The sequence below is a fragment of the Humulus lupulus genome, chromosome 2 (genome assembly GCF_963169125.1).
Source record: "Humulus lupulus chromosome 2, drHumLupu1.1, whole genome shotgun sequence".
In the NCBI taxonomy this organism is placed as follows: domain Eukaryota; kingdom Viridiplantae; phylum Streptophyta; class Magnoliopsida; order Rosales; family Cannabaceae; genus Humulus; species Humulus lupulus.
Genome location: NC_084794.1, coordinates 2094590 through 2112567, shown reverse-complemented (window position 1 = coordinate 2112567; position 17978 = coordinate 2094590). Strand labels below are relative to the sequence as shown.

General features: G+C 28.3%; 2 protein-coding genes across 2 annotated transcripts; one reads left to right on the top strand and one right to left on the bottom strand.

Annotated features, from left to right (window-relative positions):
• The first annotated feature begins 3749 nt into the window (after positions 1–3749).
• LOC133818168 (uncharacterized) lies at positions 3750–4286 on the top strand. The gene has a single exon (XM_062250892.1). The coding sequence runs from the start codon at positions 3750–3752 to the stop codon at positions 4284–4286; it is 537 nt and encodes a 178-aa protein (XP_062106876.1).
• A 6523-nt stretch (positions 4287–10809) lies between these two features.
• Positions 10810–12838, bottom strand: LOC133818105 (tryptophan N-monooxygenase CYP79A68-like). The gene is made up of 2 exons (XM_062250812.1): positions 11798–12838; positions 10810–11519 (listed from the first exon to the last, which is right to left on the bottom strand). The coding sequence occupies exons 1-2, from the start codon at positions 12836–12838 to the stop codon at positions 10875–10877; spliced, it is 1686 nt and encodes a 561-aa protein (XP_062106796.1). The 3' UTR covers positions 10810–10874.
• Between the last annotated feature and the right edge of the window lie 5140 nt (positions 12839–17978).

The window sequence follows — 17978 nt, the reverse complement described above, 5'->3', positions numbered from 1 at the left end:
AATGAAACCACATGAGAATCAGAATATTATTTCTACAAGAATTCATTACCTCATTTTTTACATTTGTAACCTTGAAATGCCCTTCGAATTCTGGTTTCGGAGTGTATTCCAAATCCTCTATATCATCACCAACACACTACAAACAAAAAGCAATTAGACATGTTAAAGTAAGGCATAAGAAAACAACACATGTCTAGCTCCATATCATATACTCAGGTACATGTAATTGATGCCAATAGGAATAACAAGAAACAAGTATCTAGATGGCAAGTGCAATAATGAAGTTTACACAAGAACCAAATGACTATTAATAAATCTTGCCAATAAGGAATGTACCATGAAATAATGTAAAATATCAGGTGGATTGATTGCCCACTCTATCATAGAATAATCTAAAATATCAGATGAATTGCCTACTGCTGAGGAATCATTACAACAACCACATGAATGAAAGTGTGAACCTATTACATACAACATGGTGTATCTGTTGCAGCAATGACATTAAACAACATATACCTTCCAAACAATGATTTACAAGCTACATTCTTTCTATAATTCCTGTAGACTTTGAAGTCTGCAAACAGAGCTCTCAATGACAATCATTGTTTCAGCACGTGCCCAAAAAAAAAGGAACCCACTTGACTTGCTCTACTAAATCAAAAACCATCAAAGCCTCCAGGGACTTTTCACAAATACAATACTCTTAGAAGACCATGAGAACCAATTACTAGGTAAATAGTCTTTTTTTTTTCTTTTTGACAGACAAACAATCAAATCATTTCTACTGATTGCAAGAATAGGACTTCTCTCGCTAGCATCTTCTCAAAGACAATACTTTGATAAGTATTGCGGGTAAAAAAGAAAAGAAATAAAAAACGAATATAAGTACCCAGAATCAGCATAAATTAATAACATGTGAACAACCAAAATGTATCTAATTATTAGCACATTTAAAAGGTTGAGTATATGATGGAATTTTAAATAAGTAACCTTAAAGAAGGAAAGAAATTACTAGTGTTGACTCAGTCACAAATACCTCTCTGTTAATTATCAGATACCCTTGTCCATCAACCATGTATGAAATCATCATTACTAGATCATATTCAGCATCTGGAAATTTCAGGGGAAGCTTGGTGGTTTCAATATCGAATGCACAAACACGAACTTCAGCACACTGTAGAAGATCTGTTCTTCTCTCCAGCATAACATCGTTACAAGATATGCTAACATCGTACCACTGCCCACAGCGTATATCTAGGAAGCATAGCATGTCAAGGGAGAAAAACAAGTTTATTTTAAAGTCGGAACCTTTGCTTAAAAAACCAACTCCCCAAGCATCAAAATGAACTTACCGTTGTCAATGGCAAAACGAACATGGTAAGGAACATCGTACTCTCGGAGATCAATAATGTATTCTAAAAAATATTGAGACCTTTTTTCTCTACAAAACAGGCACCGTCCCCGTTGCCGTCGAGACTCCTACAAGAGTGTTGATCATTCGGTCGAGCCCCGTCCCCATCGCCGTCGCTATCTCCGTCGAGTCTCCTACGCCAGCCACCTGCAAGAGAATACTTGGAAAGAAATCTGAGAGGTTAGATGTGAGGGAGATAAAAAGACGAGAAGAGAGAGGGTGAGGCTAAGAGAAGAGGTTGAGGGAATGAGATAGGTTACTTTAGAGAGAATAAAAAAAAGGAAATTTGTATTGCCTCCTATTATTTCAATTGCCGCCCGTTATTTCATTTGGCTCCAAAATTTTGCTACCTATATATATTCATATAATTTTGATTATTAATTAATTTTATAAATTGGTTAAATAATAATAAATTTAAGTGTTGATATAAAAATTATTATAAATACAAAAGTTAATAATATGAAAAATTTAGAAACAAAAAAAATCTAGTTTTAAAAGTTTTTATGCTATTTTATTTAACAATTTTAAGGACTTGCTTTGAGAGTCTTTAATACTCTTTTAGGACTCGCAAAGTGAGTCTTTAAAAGTCACCATTCCTAATTTTTCAGTCCAAGTGTTTTAAGGACTCACAAAGCGAGTCCTTAAAGAGTATTAAGGACTCCCAAAGCAAGTCCTTAAAATTGTTAAGTAAAACACTCATTTTTTAGCCCAAATTTTTTAGGACTCGCATATTTTTTCAGGACTCCCAATGAGTGTCATAAAAACTCCAGAAATATTTTTAAGGACTTGCATTTATGTGCGTGTCCTAAAAAAGTATCTCGTAAATGATATTTTGTAGTAGTGAAAAGAAAAAAACGTGGGTAGGTAGAATTTTTAGTTTTTATTTTAATTTTAAATACAAATTTATTATAAATATATTTTATTTATATTTTTCCAACTATGTACACACGTGGCATGCCACATGTTATACAATGTGTACATATTATATTATTTACTTCACATAAGCTTCCAAATAAGCATTTATAATAATAAAATAATATAATGAAAATAAAAAATAGGGAGAAAATTGAGCGAGAATGGTTAAAAAATTTCCCTCCATAATATACGTAGGTAAAGATCATTACCTACTGATATTATTGGTAGGTAAAGCTATATTCCGAAATATATTATAATGGACTAGCATTTACCTACTAATATTATCTACCAATAAATATTGGTAGGCAAAACATTACTTTCCCTACCAATATATATTGGTAGGTAAAGATGAGATTTCTTGTAGTGTATCTTCAGATTTAAAATTATTTTATCTTAAGAAAAGATACCCGTAGCATTGTATTGTCACATCATATTTTGTCTTCAAATTTCAAATTATTTTGTCTTAAGAAAAGATACATGTAGCATTGTATTGTCACATCGTATTTTTGTCTTTAGATTTCAAATTATTTTGTCTTAAGAAAAGATACCCGTAGCATTGTATTGTCACATCGTATTTTTGTCTTCAGATTTAAAATTATTTTGTCTTAAGAAAAGATACACGTAGCATTGTATTGTCACATCATATTATGTCTTCAAATTTAAAATTATTTTGTCTTAAGAAAAGATACCCGTAACATTGTATTGTCACATCGTATTTTGTTTTCAGATTTCAAAAATTATTTTGTCTTAAGAAAAGATACCCGTAGCATTGTATTGTCACATTGCATTTTGTCTTTAGATTTAAAATTATTTTGTCTTAAGAAAAGATACCAGTAGCATTGTATTGTCACATTATATTTTGTCTTAAGAAAAGATACCTGTCGCATTGTATTGTCACATCGTATTTTTGTCTTCGGATTTCAAATTATTTTGTCTTAAGAAATCTAGCTTCAACATCCCTATATAATGGCATATTTTTCACATAAGATGACCACACATCTTCAACATAGTTCTAAACCAACTTCTTTTTCTTTCAAAATGACTTCAATTCGAACTTCTTCATACTCAATTGAAGAAGATGTGCACTTGTGTCATGTGTATCTTGACATTTCTCAAAATCCAATCACAGGAATTAACCAATCCATAGATCAGATGTGGGCAAGAGTTGAGTTAGCGTATCACTCTGGACAGTTTAGTAGTCAACCTTGATCGAGAAGATCTTTGCAAACTCGAATGATGACCATTCTTGCGGCAGTTTCAAACTTAAGGGGATGCGTTAACCAAATTGAAAATAAAAATACAAGTGGTGCTTCACAAGAAGATATTGTGAGTATATATTGTTATAGTTTATTTTTAGTTAGTAACTTATTTTTAATTTTATTGACAAAATTTATTTATTATTCAATAGTTAAATCAATCGAAGATGCTAATAGCACAAGATCCAAAGTACAGAAGATGGTTCAAATTTGATCATGTGTGGTCCATTCTTAAAGATTGTGAGAAATTTACAAATGACAACACCAATTCACCAGCTAGATTCCAACAACATGGTCGTAGTTTCAATTCCCCACAATCTTGTTCTTCTGGCTTCGAATCACTGACATCGACACCCACCGGTATGAGTACATTTGATCTTAATATGAATGATGAGGAAGTTCCTATTAATATATCTGAAAGACCTATCGGTGTGAAAAAAGAAAAAGGAAAACAAAAAAGTGATGAACAATTTAAGAAATTAATGGATCAAAGTCAAAAACTTGTTAACGTTATAGAAAATGGTACCTTTGAAAGAAATGAACTTCTGAGACAAAAGGTTGATGTGGCTAGAATGAGAGAAGAGAATAAAATTTTATTTACGGATTTGAATTCTATATCCGATCTAGAGTTTCGCCAATTTATTCAAAGCGAAAAGAGAAAAATTTACATATCAACAGCACAAATATCCGAACATGGAGAATGATCTCAATATCAGGGATCTCAATATCGAGCATCTCAGTTCCAAAGATCTTAATATGAAGAAGAACAAGGAGAAGGAGCTGAAGATGAACATCAGCGATCTCAAAATCATTCACAAGATTATAGTCAATATTATGACTATTTTGGCGGAACTGGGAATAATTTTTAAAATTATTAGAAATATGTCTTAGTTTGTCTTGTGTTCTCTCTCTCTATCTCTCTCTCTCTCTATATATATATATTGTTGTTTTCCATTTTATATTTGGTGTGTTTGATTTTAATATTAGAATGTAAATTTGTAATATTTTAATTATCTTTTGTATATTTAATCAATTTCAATGTTAATTTTATTTTTTTATAGTGTAGAGTAAGAATTTTTATACACAAATTAAAATAAATTATATAAAAATTAATTATGAAATATTTAAAATTTTATTTAGAAAATTAAGTTATATGTGTATTTATAATTTAAAAACACAATATAAAATATAGACCCAAATAATACTCATATGTTTATATATATAAGATATAAATATATTTATCTTTTTAAACAAATATGAAATATATATATAAAAAAACTTTTGCCGTGTGAATAGTGCAAGCATATATGTTGTGGCACTATTTATAAACAGCTAAATGGGAGTATATTTAAAGTTGTGATGGAGTTATATATCTACTGATCACGGCTATTCTAATTTGTATGGCTATAAAACCACCCTAACCTATATACATATCTACTAAAAAACAAAACTTAATTATAACAACATGTATATATATTGTCAAAGCATCTTTTAACTTCTTTATTCTATTAATTTTTCAATAATAATACTATGAAGATGTCTTATCAACCACAGAGTAAATAGCTCGAGCTTACGTCACCAAGTTTGGCTATGTAGAGATATCTTCCATATCATCTTAGATGTGTGTAACAGAGATCGAGTAACACAATTTTCAGATCGCCCTCGTCAGGTTTTGAACATTACTTAGTTATTGCACATGTAATTAATTTTTTTATATGCGTAAAAAATAATATATTTAAACTTATAATTATTTAAAATTTTTTGAAAAATTTATAAAATATTTTAAATAACAACAAAATATATACGTAAAAAATTATACACAGATCAGAAATACATAAGAGCCCCCTGATGGAGTTTTACCTCTGCTTATATAATTATATGAAATTGAGGATTATCTACGATCGAGGTCAAGAGTGTCGGCAACAACACAAGTATTCTTGTTGCATATTTATTTTAGCACGTATTACGTGTATAAACGTGTGGAGATTATGAGCCACAAACTAATATACAATATGGTCCATGAATTCATTGATATATGTTTTATTTTTATATAATTAAAAAAAAATATATTTATTATGGCCTAACTTAATCCACGGATGAATTTATTTTCTTTTTGGCGATGCATATAAATTAAGCTTAATTAATTACACATCTCTTCTATATAATAAATGTTGTGGATAACAGAAATTTTTGTATTTAACAGTTTTTTATTTTTTTAATGTTAACTTTAACAAAATATTTTTATATTTAATCGTAATTTGTAAATATTTAAATTTAAATAAAATAAAATAAATATTTAAAAAATTAAAATAAATATTTTTGAGATATTTTATGATGATAATTATTTAAAAATAATAAATAATTAAATAAATTAAAATATGATATTTTTGAGATATTACAATAATAATTATTTAAAAATAATAAAATCATATGTTTTATAACTTAAATAAAATAAAATAAAATTTAAACTCACTTATTAGAATAATATCATATTAAACATATAATATAATCTACTGTGAATTAACAAAAAATTGTTTTTTAAAAAAAAAACTAGCAAGAAACTTAAATTTAAAATACACTTATAATATTTAATATTATATCAAACATATAATATAATATCTTGTTGTCACTCCCAAATTCAAAAACTATAACAAACATAAACTTAAACAAAAATAAATAAATTATTTAATTAAATTGGATATTTTTTAAAATTTATATGACATTAATATAAATTTAACAAAAATAATTAATAAATTCTATAAATAAAACTAAACAAACATGCATATTGCATGTTGTTTGTATCTAATATATATATCTTCTATATAATAAGTGTGTAGATAACATAAATTCTTGGTTTAACTGTTTTTTATTTTTTTAATGTTATCTTTAACAGAATATTTTTATATTTAACGGTAGTTTGTGAAAACTTAAACTTAAATAAAATAAAATAAATAATTAAAAAAATTAAAATAGGATATTTTTGAGATATTTTATAAAAATAATTAATATTATACGTGGATTTTGAATTTAAGTTTGTCTCTAGTTAATAGTAGATTATATTATATTATATATTTAATATGATATTATTCTAATACGTGAAGTTTAAGTTTAATTAAATTTTATTTAAGTTATAAAACATATGGTTTTATTATTTTTAAATAATTGTCGTTGTAAAATATCTCAAAAATATTATATTTTAAATTGTTTAATTAATTAATTATTTATTTTAATTTAAGTTTAAATCATATTTACAATCTACTGTTAAATATAAGAATATTTTGTTATATATAAAAATATTCCGTTAAAGTTAACGAAAAAAATAAAAAACCGTTAAAATCAAGAATTTCTATTATCTACATACTTATTATATAGAATAGATAATTTTTTTTTTGTGAATATAATCTTGTACACAATCGATATAAATTTATATATTACATAGAGCCATATTTATCTCTTAACTAGTATATATATTTATCTCTTATCTCTATATCTCTTAACTAGTATATTACATAGATGTCTCCATCAAATCCGTATTCTCTCTCGATCGAGGACATACACCTGTCCCCCTTATCTATCTGGTGAATGAGAGAAAGACACGTCACGTAAGGACATTTTATTATCTTTGCTTGGTAATTACATTATTATTCTATCTGCTAGAAGTCTCCATTTAACATTTCTCAAAAGAAGAAGAAGAAGAAAAAAAGAAAGGCCTTTTAACTTAGGGAAATTTGAGAAACTATACTTCAAGTGGGGACATAATTTAAAAACTATCCTAACTTAATGCAATTAATCCTTGTACAACATGTCAATATTATATTCTAAGACAAATTAAAATACACCTCTCTCACTATTATATTACCCCATGTTTTTTCTCATTTTTCTCTCTTGATTACTCTCTCTCTCAATCTCTCTCACAACTCTCCCACCAAAATCTGATCACCCCTAACATCTCCGGCGAATTTTTGTGAAAGAACGTTGAAATCGTTCCAAAAATAGAAGTGAACACAAGTGTTCAACCTAATACCTACAAAACCATCAATTTATTAGGTTTTTTATGAGAAAATCCATGGATAAGTACATAGATTCTCAATGTAGAGATGAGTTTTGTTTCTAGACATTTAATTTCATATTTAAAACATTTGTGTGTTTTCATTTGTTTTTTTTTTTTTGGATTTATTGTGTTGTAGGGGAAGTATATGGACAAAATGTATCTCCATCCAATCCCATCTCTATTACCAAATTAGATGTCCTTTGACACAAAATTAAAGTCATTTTTAGAGTAAGAAAGATAAGTTTATAAAAAAGTCCAATAGTCCAATCATTCTAATTAATTTTTTCTAGAAATAAGATTTTGTATTTATATGAAGCCGTGCTTTGTTAATTTTGCTTTTATATCTTTATATATCTAATGGATTCTTAGTTTATCAATTTTTATTTTTTATTTTATTTTAAAATTATAGAAAATATTTTGATTTATTTTTTTAATATGTTTATATCATTCTTTTATAATATATGACAATATTTATTTATTTAAAATTTATATAACAATTAAAAAATATATTTTATAAATAGTGCGTTGCACTGCTTTTACTTAGTATTATTGAAAAATGTAAAAGTGTAGGATCTTAATTTTTCATAAAAATATGACAAGTTCATAGAAAAGTCCAACTGGCACAGGTGGTTCCAATTAATTTTTATTAGAAATAAGATTTTGTATTTAAGAAGACTTACTTTGTTAACTTTGCTTTTATGTATCATTGAAAAGTGCAGGGTCTTAATTTTTCAATAATAATAATAATAATAATAATTTGTACTATAAATGTATGATATGAAATGGACATTATTCGAACTAATTATTAAGGGATTAATTAATCCATGTCATTAGGACTACTCAATATACGTACGTACGATTTGTCACACACATGCAAGTACAATAATTAAATATTTATAGAGTCACGAGGCCAATTTACCAATCAATCAATATAATCCATTATATATATAGAGTCACGAGGCCAATTTGCCAATCAATCAATATAATCCATTATATATATAGTACAATTTTTATAGGAGCTTCACTTTAATCTTTGTTGGTGGGGCTCTGAGTGTTCTTGACTCGTGAACAGTTTTTGGCGCGATTTTTTTATGACAGTGTATATTGTAGCTATTTAGAGCATGCTGCGAATTTTCATAAAATTCCGATTAGTTTACGGTACCGAAAAGTAGGTTCAAACATGTTGTTTTCCACGTACATAAAAAAAAATTAGTCACGCCTGCAACATATTTGAACTTAGTTTTCGGTACTGTAAACTATTCAGAATTTTCTAAATATTTGCATGATGCTCTAAATAGCTACAATATACATGGTCATAAAAAAAATCACGTCGAAAACTGTTTACTGGTCGAGAACACTGAGAGCCCCATCGATAAGGCTTAAAGTGAAGCCCCTATCGAAGAATTCTCCTATATAATTATATATATATCTTCTATATAATAAGTGTGTAGATAATGAAAATTCTTGGTTTTAATAGTCTTTTATTTTTTTAATGTTAACTTTAACGGAATATTATTATATTTACAAGAATATTTTTATATTTAACGGTAGTTTGTAAACACTTAAACTTAAATAAAATAAAATAAATAATTAAAAAATTAAAAAATGATATTTTTGAGATATTTTACAATAATAATTATTTTAAAAAAATAAATAATTAAACAAATTAAAATTGGATATTTTTTAGATACTTTACAATGATAATTATTTAAAAATAATAAATAATTAAAAAAATTAAAATATGATATTTTTGAGATATTTTACAATGATAATTATTTAAAAATAATAAAATTATACGTTTTATAACTTAAATAAAAGTGAATTAAACTTAAACTCACTTATTAGAATAATATCATATTAAACATATAATATAATCTACTGTCAATTAGCAACAAATTGTTTTTTTAAAAAATTTAGTAAGAAACTTAAATTTAAAATTTACGTATAATATTTAATATTACATTAAACATATAATATATAATTTCTTGTGGGTACTACCCTTAAATATAAAAATATTCTGTTAAATATAAAAATATTCCGTTAAAGTTAACATTAAAAAAATAAAAAACCGTTAAAACTAAAAATTTCATTTATTTACACACCTATTATATAAAAGATATATATATATATATATATGATAATTTTATGGTGCATACATATTTGAACTTAGATGTTGTACACGTAATTAATTTTTTTATGCGAGTGAAAAACAACTTATTTGAATTTAGTTTTCAGTATTGTAAATTATTCAGAATTTTGTAAAAATTTGCAGAATGCTTTAAATAACTATAATATACAATGTCATAAAAAAATCGTGCCGAAAACTATTAACGAATCTGTAAACACAAAAAGTATGGATGGCTCGATAGAATTATCCTATATATGTATCGAGATGAAATCCAAAGCATTTTTAAAAATAATTATTCCATAACAGAACAAAGGACATTACTTAATTATAAATAATTATTCTATTACAAAACAAAGGACAGTTCATCACTTATAAATGTCAAGAAGGTTTGGTTCTCTTCCATTTGGAATCGGCTAAGTACTCCCAAGCACAAGTTCATCACTTGGCTTGCTTGTTTAAACAGGTTACAAACTAGAGAGGGACTTCTTAAAATTGGACAGATTGTTGATGCTAATTGTCTTTTTTGTGGTGCTCATTTAGAGTCGCATCTTCACCTCTTCTTTAGATGTCACTTTAGCTCTACTGTGGCTCAAATTATCTTTACTTGGGCAGATTTCAATGTGCATAAATTGGAGCTTGAAGCATGTATCAAAAAGATCAAGAGGTCGAAGCATTCCAAATTCCGAAGAGAGTTCTATCTTGCCATTGTGAATAGCCTTGTATATAATCTTTGGGAAGCTAGGAAAAATACTCTGTGGAATGATAATGTGTATACAGTTTATACTCTTGTACAGAAAATTAAAAGAGGAATTTGTAATAGGTTTTCTCTTTTTAAAAATGAGAAAACTAGTCATAGTGATTGTAATTGGTTTGAGCAATTGAGCCATGTCTAGGCCTTTGTTCTTGAGTTTGTAATAGACATTGTTGAGCAATAAATTGATCCTTATTCATCAAAAAAAAAAAACAAAGGACAGTACTTAATTATAAATAATTATTCAAGAGAGAACATAAAAAACAGAACAAAACAAAGGACAATACTTAATTATAACCAAGGCAGTTTGATCATATTATTGATGATGATGAATTCCCTAGCTGCATAATGATGATGATAATTCATTCATGTGATAAGGAGGTATAGAGAGATGGATTGAAGCGAGGCTTTGCATGGGCATACAATGGCGTAGCCTTAAAGAGAGAGCTGCCCTCTTCACTCCTCAGATCGATCTTCTCCACTCCTTGTGGAATCGTCCAGGTAAAACACTGCAACAGTCTTCCCAAAAGCATAATAGTCATGTTCGTCCCCAGCACCATTCCGATGCACCCTCTCCTTCCTGTCGAGAAGCTGATGAACCGCAGCTCCGATTCCCCCAAGTCACACTTGTTCTCCGGAAGATGGCGCTCCGGATTGAAGCGCAACGGCTGATCCCACACAGCCGGGTTGCGCCCGAGGCCGACGCGGCTGAGGAGGACTTGGCTTCCCTTGGGAATGAAGTAGCCAGCTACGGTGCAGTCGGCGGTGGACAGATGGGGAATGTTGAAGGCGTTGACCGGGTGGAGGCGGAGAGCTTCTCTTGCGCAGGCCACAATGTAAGGGAGTTGGGGGATGTCACACTCTTGGAGGAGTTTATCATTGCCATTTCCAATCACTCTGTCGATTTCTTCAGTTGCCTTTTCAAGCATCTCTGGCTGGTTCAACATCTCTGAGAGTGCCCACTCTGCTGCATTGTATGAATTGTCGATTCCTGCTAAAACCAATTCCTGCGTTCCCATACAAATTATGTATTATGCATTAGTAACTCTTGTTATTGACATGTGACAACATATATATACATTAGTGTGTAATATGTACGTAATCATTATCCTTATTTGATAAATTAGTAACCTGATAAATTAGCTAGCAAGTTAAAGTGCATGCATGTGTCGTCTTTTCATGTTAAATATGGTACCTTTATTCAAATCCTTACAATATATCTATAAATATATGTATATATAAACTAGTCTTTCGAATATATATATATATTTATATATGAGATCACCGTGACTTGTGCCCGGATTTCATCGTCCGACAAAAGCGGATTCCCGTCAGAATCTTTGGCCGAGATGAGAACATCCAGCAGGTCTGAAGGTTGCTTCTTGTTCTTGGCCTCAGCATGCTCGTCCTCTCTCCACTCTCGAATTCTCTCGCTGATTATCGAGTCTTGGTGGTTGTTGATCACTTTTATGGCTCCACTAACAGTCCTCTGATGACCATCCAAGTCAAACCACCGCAGCCATGGCAGAATGTCCGATACAGAATAGGCATAAGCATGCGACAGCACAGTAAACAAAGCCTCCACGTGCTCTTCCTCTTCCTTGCCAGGGCGACCGTCTCTTCGCTTCCCAGAATATCCTCTGCCGAATATCATTCTCCTCATTACCCCAGCCGCGTACTGCTTCGCGGCAACTTTCACATCCACCACTCCTCCTCCTCTTCCATCTCCACCGCCACTGCTAGCCAAGGCCTGGTTATAAACGAAGCGAACCAGATCATCAGCTTCCTCGGTTCTCTTCTGGAGAAGCCAAGCGATCTTAGAGCGGTTGAAGAGCTCGGACACCAGAACTCTCCTCATCTTCTTCCACTGGTTTCCGGAGGGAGTGACGACAGTGGTCTTGTAACCGCGGCTTATTAGAGAAGTGACCACCGTGTCGGGTCTGGAAGCGAGCACTGCGTCGTGTTTCTTCAAGAACTCTCTGGCTATCTCCGGAGAGGTGACAGTGATGAGATTAGTGGCCGTGCCGAGGCAGATACAGGCAATGTCTGTGTTCATCTCCTTCATGAGACGGTGGATCCACTGGTACGCCGGTCTATTCCGCAATATCTCCGGAATGTTTCCGAGGATCGGCCATGGAGAGGGACCCGGAGGAAGAGTAGTAGTAGTGGGCTGCTTCTTCTTATTACCACTAATATGTAGTAGTAATAATAACACTATTATCAATAATAGTGCTATGAAAAACATAACAGTAATACTGTCTTCATTATGATAAGAAGAAACGTAGTGTGATTTGTTCCCTACAATTAGGGATGATGAAACTTCCATATTCTTATATGATAATAAGATTAATGAAGAGGAAGAACTAGAGAGAGAGCTAATAGATCGATGTATGAAATAAGATTGTGATGAAGAAATTAGTGTTGTGAGTGAAAAAAAAAATCTATTGTCTCGTCCCTATCTCACTAACTAATTTAAGGGTTTGATTGGTAAGCAATTGAGATACAATTTTATAAATATGAAAACTCAAAATAAGTAGGTCCCACCAAAATAGTTGATTGGTTCATTATTTTGAAAAAGTGTTTTCAAATCTAAACTCCAAAACTAAGGCAAAAGTTGAAAACACAAATATATCGTTTTCTCAAATTTTCAATTATCAATTTTTTTAGTCATCTATATAAATTTAGTAAAATAATTAATTATAAAATCATATAACAGAATATAATTTGATTCTAATTTACAATATGTTTGCTAAAAAAATTCATTGATCAAATAAAAATTACAACAAATAAATAAAAAAAAAATTTCACTTCAATTACTATTATACCAAAAATAAAAAAAATAATATTTACATATTCAATTTTTAGATTTTCTACCAAAAAATTATTCAATTTTATAAAACTAAAAAATAATTAACGGACAATACATTCAATCACATTTTCATAAACATATTTTCAGACACTAAATCTAGATTATTTTTTCAAAATCATACTTTTTCAAAATACAATTTTTAAATCACTAACCAATCATGCCCTAAATAAATATAACTTTAATTTATAAAAAAAATCAAAGTTAATGACAATGTAATATTGTTATGAATTTAATTAATGCACTATTATTAAATTTTAATTTATCAATATAATTAAATTTTACTTTCAGCTGAACCAATCACGTATTCAGTTTCTGTTATATTTTCAAATTTAATACCAATCACATTTTCAGAAACATGTTTTTAGTCACTAAATTCAGATTTTCATTTCAGAATCCCACTTTTCAAAAATACAGTTTTCTAATCGCGAACCAATCAGATCCGATACCTCATTTAATTTAATTAACTATTAATAAAATTATTTGATAACGTTAAAATGAATTAAATGAGCTTTCAATTTTCTCTCATCAATTAATGCTAAATTCTTTGTCCAATAAAAATAAAAATAATATCAATTTATTTTTAAAAGAAAAATAATCTCAATTTAAATTTAGCAATAATATTCATCGGTTAAATATAAAATTAGTTGAAAATCCTTATTAATATTTAATCTCAATTAATTAAAAGTATAATTTTTTTGGTGACAATTGTTAAAAATCCTTATTAAAAGTAATCAGTCACGTTAAATGACAAATTTTTTTAAAAAAATATTTCTGGAAATAAAAATAAAATAGAAAACCACATTAACATTATTGCTCTCAATGTTAAAGGAAATAAAATACATAGCATCTATATATATATATATATATAAATGAGAGATTCAAGGAGATGATGTGTCACTCTAAAATTACTCCCAAGTATTGTTTCTATTTTATTTTTTAATCTAATTTTTTTATTCATTTTTATTAATAATTATTTAAACATTATTTTTTTAGATATTTAAATTAGATATTTTTTAATAAAATACCTAATAAACTAACAAAAAATAAAATAATAAAAGAACTATGTTAAACATTATCTTTTTAGATATTTAAATAAGATATTTTTTTAATTAAATACCTAATAAACTAACAAAAAAAATAAAATAATAAAAAAACTACAAATATATATTACATAATATACTAATAACCACATACACGTTAAGCGTTATTTTTTTAGATATTTATATAAGATAATAAGATATTTTTTTAATAAAATACCCAATAGTTTTTTTTTTTGAGTTTATCAAATTTATATTAATACTTAATATATTATTTATATTTATATATTTAATTTTGTAGCATATATTTTTATATAATATATATTGAAAAAAATGATAAATATATTGTAACAAAAATGTATATATATTATCATCATTTAAAAAAAAAAAGTCACAGTTCATAATCTTTGGAATGATATATAAAAGATTATATGGTGTGGTGATATAGAGTTCCTTTGGAAAAAATAATACACATGATATTATTTTGATTAAAAATTTATTTAAAGAGCTATTAAAACGTAAAAAATTTCAAATTCAAAACCAAAATATCTTAACAATTAAAAATATCAATACATATAAACATAATATTAATTTGATCAAGAATTTATTTAGCTTCATGACTTGACTCTCAATTACTCAAGTGAGTAATAATCAATAATTTAAGTTTCAAGGTATTCATTCTCTCTCTCTCACTCACTCTATATATATATGTATATGAATATATGTGTATATATACAAATTGTATATCTAAAATTGTTAGTTTATATATATATATATCATATTAGTATATATAAACAAATATAAAATTACGTTAAATATATATAGCTGAATTACAAAATGTATAAATTCAAATTATAATATTTATCAAACAAATATAAAATTACCTTAAATATATATTTAAAATTATTATAAAATAAATTATGCGAAGGCGGATATATTTTCTAATATATTTATATGATGTGACACTCTAAAATTGCTCTAAACACCTATTCTATCTTTTTTTTTTCACATTTTTTTATTTTGAATTCAAACTTGATTAGATATTTAATTACGAAAATTATTTAATTAAATTATAAATATAAATAACCATGAACTTTTCTCATTTTTTATTTTACTTTCCTAATTTATGGCTATTAATTAATCAAGGAAAAAACTATATCTATTTTCTCTTTTTTCTCAAAATTATTTTAATAAGAATAATAATAATGATAGATGTCAATTAAAAGTATCTATATATAATAATGAATAAATAATTTATCTATTTCTTTTTAGAACCTGTTGACAAAATACGAGATCCAAATGTTAATTTTTAACAATAAATGACCCAAACGAGTAATCAACATTTTGATAAAACACAAGGTCCACAAGTTAATTTAAAAAAAATAAAGGGTCCAAATGGGTAATTGGCTAAAAATACAAAGTTCAAAATGGTGTAAACCCTTAAGTAAAACATAAATGATATATATTTATATAATTTACTTTTTATAAAGAATTTTTAACACTTTGAATAAATACATAGTCCAAAGGTTAATTTTTAAAAATAATGAGTCAAAACGAGTAATTGGTCAAAGTATAGTGTTCAAATAACCGATCTATATATTCCTATTTTTAACCTTTTAACAAAACTTGAGGTCCACAAGTTAACTTTTAAAATAAAGGCCCCAACGAGTAATTGGCTAAAATACAAGGTTCAAAATGGTGTGAACCCTTACAAAAAACATAAATTATATATAATTTAATTTTTATAAAGAATTTTTAACCTTTTGAATAAATATATGGTTCAAAAGTTAATTTATAAAAATAAAGGGTCAAAACAGGTAATCGGCTAAAATACAATGTTCAAATAATCAATCTATCCAATCCCATATTTAACATTTTGACAAAACACGAGGTCTAAAAGTTAATTTTTAAAAATAAATGGTTCAAACAGGTAATCGCCCAAAAAAAGTTTTACACAAAACATAAATTTTCATATACATAATTTAGATATTTTATAAAAAAAATAATCACACCAAGGTTATAATAATGATAATAATTAAAAAAAAAGCACACATACAACAAGCTTTTTGAACTTTGTTTTCGGCATTTTAATTATTCATAATTTTTCAAAAACTTGCAAGAGATTTGCTATACAATGAACACCATTATGAAAAAAAATTGTGGTCAAGACTGTGACGACCCTAAGGTAGGGTACGTCCGCCACATACTCGTAATTCTAAGGTGTACGAGTATGTTAAGCACTTGACCAAAAGAATTAAATAAAATGATACGAAGAAATACAGAAAAATTTAAAACTTTTATATAAACTTATTAGTATAAATTATTACACGTATGAATACTTTAAATTTAATGTAGCCATATGAAAACTCTAAACCACTATTGCATTGCTACTGAGTCCGTGCTCCACAAGTTGCTCAACAGCTAAAGCCACACCTGGAAAAATGTTGGAAAATAACATAATGAGCTAACGCTCAGTAAGAAAATCTCATGAATATACATACACATGAATGTCGTGAGTTTGTAGTGCACATATACTAATATGCTGACTTATATACTTATGCATTTCATTTATTGCTCATGCACTTTCAAACTTTACTTTCATGCTCTTTCTTTTAGTTTCACATTTTTATGGGCCCAATATCACTTGTGCACACTGTTTGATTCGGCCAATGCCTACAGGGCTTGTTACACATATCATATAGAATCCAATGGGTTCTCCTCCGGCTAGCCATCATCGCAGCTAGGCTCATCATAACACTCATTTCATCGTTGCCATAGCTGCCATACACTACAAAAAACAAGGTCTATACCGAGAACAAATGTCATCGGTATAAGCCTAAATATTCTCAGTAGAGCTTATACCGAGAACATGTCATCGGCAGTAAGTCCTCGGTACAGTCGCGTCGGTAGAGGTAAACTTCTACCGACGACAATCAACATGTTCTCGGTATAGGTTGTACCGAGGACAATGTCATCGGTATAGAGTGAAAAATGTCCTTGGCACAACCAACCCAAATTTGTCATCTTAATGGGATATACCGAGGACAATGTCCTCGGTTTAGACTAAACCATAATTTTTTTTATATTTGTAATGTTTATTCACTTATTTATTTATTTATTTAATTTGAATTAAATATAAAACAATAGGATAAAATTAAAACACTTATATTAAACACATAAATAAAAACATAAGAGTATGTTTGCTGAATCAAAATAAAGAGTTGTCTTAAACATGATAATGTAATAGTCCATTGTAATAAAATTCATACATAAATCCTACTGAGTCGGTGCTCCAACATCGGGATCATCGAGTGGTGGTGGGGCACATTGAGATCCCGGGGTGATACAATGAGTCTAGACATGCTCCTCTAACTGTCGAAGACGCTCTCTCATCTCAGACATCTCTTCATCTCTAGCTTATGAAGGACGAAAATCAAATGGAGTTTGGTCCCTTATGTTAAGGATACGCCCATATCCTTTCTGGTGGCCTCGTCGTTTTCCGAAGACAGTTTGTACCAAAGATATGTCTTCATCTTCAGGCGCACTCGAAACTGGTGTGG

Bases quoted from the DNA above. Each gene is read 5' to 3' on its own strand.
- LOC133818105 (XM_062250812.1), bottom strand. From the start codon at position 12,838: ATGGAAGTTTCATCATCCCTAATTGTAGGGAACAAATCACACTACGTT. The intron at 11,520-11,797 runs GTGATCTCATAT...ATGGGAACGCAG, and splicing joins AAATCCGGGCACAAGTCACG to GAATTGGTTTTAGCAGGAAT.
- LOC133818168 (XM_062250892.1), top strand. From the start codon at position 3,750: ATGCTAATAGCACAAGATCCAAAGTACAGAAGATGGTTCAAATTTGAT.